Source organism: Choristoneura fumiferana, chromosome 16 (assembly GCF_025370935.1).
Source record: "Choristoneura fumiferana chromosome 16, NRCan_CFum_1, whole genome shotgun sequence".
NCBI lineage: Eukaryota > Metazoa > Arthropoda > Insecta > Lepidoptera > Tortricidae > Choristoneura > Choristoneura fumiferana.
Genome location: NC_133487.1, coordinates 4,055,182 through 4,061,560, shown reverse-complemented (window position 1 = coordinate 4,061,560; position 6,379 = coordinate 4,055,182). Strand labels below are relative to the sequence as shown.

At 35.3% G+C, this 6,379-nt stretch overlaps 1 protein-coding gene across 1 annotated transcript; it reads left to right on the top strand.

Annotated features, from left to right (window-relative positions):
* Positions 1 to 464: 464 nt before the first annotated feature.
* Positions 465 to 2,670, top strand: LOC141436542 (uncharacterized). The gene is made up of 4 exons (XM_074099546.1): positions 465 to 618; positions 1,579 to 1,734; positions 2,390 to 2,519; positions 2,635 to 2,670. Exons 1-4 carry the CDS (start codon positions 584 to 586, stop codon positions 2,668 to 2,670), a joined length of 357 nt encoding a protein of 118 aa, XP_073955647.1. The 5' UTR covers positions 465 to 583.
* Positions 2,671 to 6,379: the final 3,709 nt, after the last annotated feature.

Below are 6,379 nucleotides of genomic sequence, written 5' to 3'. Positions count from 1 at the left end.
TTTAAGCACTAGTGCATAAAGTAAAATCTTCGTCTAAGACCAAGGTAATCAGGTGTCAACAACAGCCACAAACAAAAAAGTTTCTACATATTTATTAAAATAATTTCTTATTTATTTAAAACTAAAAATCAATCAAAATAAATCAATAAAAACAAAAAATATATATAATAATGCATGAAAAATAAAAGGTACATAGAAAGTTAACAATTGTTTCCACTGTTGCTATTTCAAAAACAGAGTGTAAAACTCGAGCATTAAACCCATTTTCCCCTCGACGTGTCTATCCACCCTCGCCGTGCCGGCTCGGGTGGCTGAACGCCTTGGGTAAAATGGCTCGTTTCATGCTCTTGTTGTACAATCCACTATATTGCACATAGACCAAGTTCAGGGTATGAGCTAGTTAATGATGAATTCATTAATTTATATTCATTAAAAATTTAACGCGGTATGGGAAGGACCGCTGAGCGAATTAATTAACGATTAACAAATATACCCTTGACAACACATTAATGCGTCTGTCGCGGAAGCGAGGTGACATGTAGTTTAAAAGAAGAGTTCTGTTCGTAAAAAATCGTTAAAATAGATGAACAAAGGTCAGATACCAAGACTTGAGATGGAGTAAGTAATTATTTTATTATTTTGTGCTTGAGGGGCTATACTCGGCCGCAGTCACTGTTTTACCATCGTTTTTATTTAAACTCTGTTTAAAAATTAAGTTTCGAAGGCATTTACCTTGATAATTGTTTTTTACCTTGATAATTGTGAAACCGTATCACTAGAAAATATCTTGAGCTAAATAAAATCCGTATTTATAAGCTCCCTTATCATGCAACGCTTAGACACAAAACTTTAGCCAATACTGAATATACTTTAAGTCTGCGAATTTTTCAAGGATACAAAGTTTTTAAGAAATCATTACTATTGAAATTCCTGCGTTGTCTGTCTGTGTTGTCTGTATGAACCTCGGTTAGCGGGTGTCTGCAGAGGCCGTTGGACGGTGAACCTGTACGCGTTTATTTTCCTATGATTAAGACTTGAGAGCAATGTTTTTCAGTATTAAAATAAAGTGAACAATTATTTGTAGTACAACGCTAGGATTTGATCCTGCACAAGTTGCAAAACTGACTGACTTTATAAAAACCTCTTTTGTAGTATTTTTGGTAATTCTATGGTCCTTCAATTTGTTAACTGCGCAATCGTTTGATGTTTAAAAAAGTGAGTAAAGCCGCGAAAACTGGATTTCAGTGTATTTATTTTACTCCTAGGCGACTAGGCGACACATTTTTCGAGTTCTTTTTTAAACGGAAACGAAAAATTTCTTCAGTACCAGAACGGAAAGATTGAGTCGGTCGTTTTGCATGGTCAACTGTGAGTTTCTTAATATGGTCCAAGTATTTGATTTTGTTTACTCTTATTGTGCGCGCAAAATAAGAGTAAGCGGATCACATTAAGATTATTCTGCTAAACGTAGCGTTGGGTCAGCGTACGACGGTTTATTTAGAATAATTATAACACGCGGCGTCTGTGGCTGATTGTCGTCGGCTTATTGACACTTTTTTTTATTTGTGACTATTTTAGTTCCAACAATGAAAAAGAGCAGGCCAGTGTCAAAAAAAGAGTGCGTCGCGAGCGCAGGCAGCTGGTAGCAGGGGAGCTGGTACAAGACTTTGCACAAAACACTACGCTGCACGGTCTGCGGTACATCGCGGAGAAAAGACTCAGCCTCGTAGAAAAGTAAGATCTCATCATCATCAAAGATCATCATCAAAGTGAGATCTTAGTCTATTGAAGCAGATTTTTGAGAGTAACAAAAAAAAACTCAAAATGTCTGATTGATGGTGTAGAGAGATAGATATGGCGTATTTAAACCAAACTGAAAAGAGGTGGTTGAACTTGAATTACCACTACGGGCACTGTGATTTTCTGTCACACGAGACAAGGGCATAAGAAGTTCATAAAAAGAACATCATGCAATTTTATGGGTGTTCTACCAAATAATAATACAATTTTATTAAGTATGAAATGTTTATCTACCTGGACATCTATTCTAAATTGTATCATATATTGACTAGAACTAGAATAATTTATTTGCCCATAATAACTATTGTTTGTGTAACTCCTATAGTGAATAATAACTAAGTACTTGTATTATTATAAAAAGGTAACAAAGTGTATTTGGACGCATTTGTGTTAAAAGCAAATAAAATATTTCAATTTGAATTTGAATGCGATAGGCCTTTAAATCGTGTTTTACTTGCTTGCACTAAACTTATCATTATGTACCGTCTTTTCAGAGTACTTTCAGGCATGTTTCTGGATCATATCAGAAAGCTGACATTCTGTTCATCTGAGTCTAAGTATATTCATTAGAACCCTTAACTTATTGCAGAATATTTTGGACTGTATCATTTGTGACAAGTGTGAGCCTGTGTGTGATGCTGATTTGGAACGTCTGGGTGAAGTGGCAGTCGGCTCCCATCATCGTGACTGTCGACGACGACTACGTTTCGATTCAGGAGGTTAGAATGAATTTATTTCAACGACTCACGAACCTTAAAAATATTTAACGTTTATAATTTTTTTTATATGCCGCTAAGCTCCTTCCTTAAATTTCAAAATAAATGTGTATTACAGATCTCTTTAGTTGTTATCACAAAGTTGTCTTTTTAATTAAGCGCATTATAGGTACTCTCTTAAAATTATATGATTAAACGAACTTACCTGAAGTGAAGTTCTATCATAATTATACGAAGCTCCTTGTCCGAGACGATTTACAAGTAGTAGCGCTGACGTACCAGCGCCTGAGTCACTGTTTTAAAGCTAAAAAAAAAAAGAAAAACCTCTCTCGTTTGACAGATGTTTGACAAGTCATTACGTTTAAAGGTATGAACAACCCTATATTTGGGATAATGCTTAAGTATTAATGGGAGGGATTGGGAGTGTCGTCTCGGACAAGGAGCTTCGTATAATTATGATAGAACTTCACTTCAGGTAAGTTCGTTTAATCATATAATTATACTTTTCTCCTTGTCCGAGACGATTTACAAGTAGCTGTTTTAAAGCTAGGGTTGTGAATAATATTCAATGTAAGTAAAAAAAAAGGAATACTCATTTATTCTTTATGAACAACGATTAAGAATATTATAAAGGAAACAAAAGTAAAATATCTTCTTGGATTAACAATTTAAAAAGTACTAATCAACGCAGTACGTATTAGGTAGCCATAATTATATTATAATTAATATATATTATATGACTATGCTAAGGCATATATGGAATCACAGAAATCAGATGTGTTGTTCTTGATAGGCCTATTGTAATGTCGGGCAAATGTTGCCGAATTTGCTGACCATCCAGCAGTCTTATAAATTTGTTCTATACTAACTCCTGCTCTGAGCGCAGCCGATGTAGAGGCGTGACGAGTGCTGTGCGCTGAGAATACTTTTACATCAATCCCCGATTCTTCAAGGGTCTTTTAATCCACCGACTAATTGTTTGAGAGGAGGCAGGATGGTGTGGTTTCTTATATGTTAGGATTAGTTTACTATTATCTTTTCTTAACAGTTCTGTCATTTGAATGTAAGATTTTAAGGTGTTAACTGGACAAATATGAACCTTATGTTCATAAGTATTAAGCTCAAGAACCGGTTGCAGGCTACCTCGCCTAGAGGTCTTTATTGTATCTGTAATGTGAATTTTTGCCATATTTTCAGAGAATGATATGTTATTTAATTTAATTAACGACAAGGTCTGTACCCTTTGGCCAGTGGCTAGTGCCAGCAGGGTCACTAATTTTTTGGTAAGATTTTCTAAAGTAAAGTAGTCATAGAAAAAGAGGCTAAGTAGTTTAACACTATTCCGGGATCCCAAGTAAAATTATATTTAGGAGTAGGTGGTTTTGAACGAAAAACACCTTTCAGGAATCTTTTCAGTCTGTCATCTGTTCCAACTTTAGGACTTATTAGTAAAGCTAAGGCTGATCTTGCGGAGTTCAGTGAACCATAAGAAGCTCCCTTCTCAAAACAATCATTTAAGAATTTTAAAATGTATGGATTGATCCCTGATAAGGGTCTACATTATGATTCTGGCAAAAGGTCCACCAAAGTTTCAACGAAGATTCATAATTGCTTCATTGTACTGCTTGCGAGTGAATTTAACATCACACCAAGCACTGATGATGGTGTCCCTCGCCTTATGTAAGCTTTCGCTGATAGCAGCCCTGCAGCCAGGGAAAGCTGGCGGCAAAGTGGGTGACTTTCTCTGTATGGGGAAGACAATAAATATTCGTTAGGTTCAAATATGATGAGATCACCAACTAAAAGAGACTTGACTATCGGGAACCACGGTTGTGATTTCCAGTAAGGGAATACTAATATTCCGGTGGCTTTATCAGTCCTAATTTTATGTACGCATTTTAGTACCAGAGAAAATGGCGGGAAAGCATAAAAAAACATATTTGTCCAGTTAAGTGTAAATGCGTCAACAGCAAAAGGCTTCTGGGTCACATTTCCAGATACAAATTTCAAACATTTTCTATTGATTCTAGAAGCAAATAAATCTATGTCTGGAGTGCCGAATCCTTTACAATTTTTGTATAAGCTTGGTGACTCAACTCCCATTCAATGTTGATTTTTCTAGATTCTCTATCTGCATAGAAATTATCTTTAGTATTATGTAGATACAAATACCCAAATATTTCTCTCTTCACACCATTGCCAAAATTTTCTTGTTATGCTATTGAGGTGTGGAAATTGGATACCTCCCATTTTATTAATATAAGCTACTGCTGTCGTGTTATCAATTCTTAACAACAGCTCACAATTAGTAAAATTTTTAGAAAAACATTTGAGTCCTAAATATGCAGCTTTCAATTCTAAGAAATTAATATGGTGTTCTTTTTCCTCAATTGACCAGGAACCCGATGCTTTTTCATCTCCACACACAGCGCCCCAACCTGTCAATGATGCACTGTGTGTATTTCTATTGCAAATTTGTGTTCTTTAATAGGGTTATATTTATCGATATTCTTACACCACCAATCTAGCTCTGAGTGCATATCATGAGGTAAGGTCATTATTGCGTCGTAATTGTCACTATTTTTTAATTAATGCTAGATATTTTCCCTTTCAAGTAATTTGGTATATTACCCAACCATATGGTACGGCTGGACAAACTGAGTTGAGTAACCCCAGTATTTGAGAAAATTCTCTAATGGTAAAGTGACGCTTTAGCTTAAATATATTTAATTTTTCTACTATTGAAAGCTGCTTTTGTTTAGGCACTGATAGAGACATGTTAGAAGAATCTATTTGAAACCCTAAATATTTACATTTTACTAGGAGAGAGTACACTCTTTTCGAAGTTAATAATAAATCCTAGATCTTGAAGCACTTACAAGCAAGATTTACATTTTCTTGCATTCTCTTCAGAGTCACCAAAGTATAAGCTGTCGTCCAGATAATATGTCAATACAACATCATATTCTCTAAGATAGGCGCTAATAGGTTTGATAATTTTTGTAAAAACAAATGGAGCGTGCATAAGCCATAGGTAGAGCATTGAATTGATACAATTGTTCATTAAATTTAAATCTTAAATATTTTTTAGAATTTTCTGCTATAGGTACTGAAAAATATGCCTCTTTAGGTCTATAGATGCTAAGTAACAATTTTGGACATTAATTTACATGCCGTTCTGATATCCTCTAACTTAAAATGTTCGGTATCAATAAATTGATTTAATTTCTTTAAGTTAAGAATAAATCTATATGTACCATTGGGGTTTTGGTATCAAAAAATTGGTGAGGTGAATTGGTCAGGGTCATATGTACATTCAACAATTGCTTCTAGAGTCTTTAGTTTTTCTATTTCCTGACTATATTATTTCAATTTCTTTTTTAGACAATTTTGTGTTTGCTGATTGGTATGCTGGTGGTTTCCTACTAAAGGGAATTTCATATCCTTGAATCCAGTTTAAAATAATTTGGTCATCCGTTATTTGATGCCAATTATTCAAAAAATATTAATCTACCTGCGTGTACCTGTGTAACTATCGACGATGATTGGCATACGATGATTGGGCATACGACGATATTTCTGTCGCCTCTGGTCCCTGGTCTGGTTCTGGTTTGAAGCTGTACTGTCTTGCTCTGATGCTGGTGCTCGTATGCCCGCCACGCGCACGTTGATGTTGCTGCCGGCGGGCCCCTCCAGGTTTACCTGTTTCTTCACTGGAGCATGTATTAATTTTTTGATGGTAATTTAGGAGCTTTTCCTTTATCTGCGTGCTTGCTTTTTTTGATCATTTGTGCTGCTTTAATTTTTTCTCCACAGTCTTTGCCAAGAGGAATTCATCTGGCATTGCATCCTTGACTGCTATT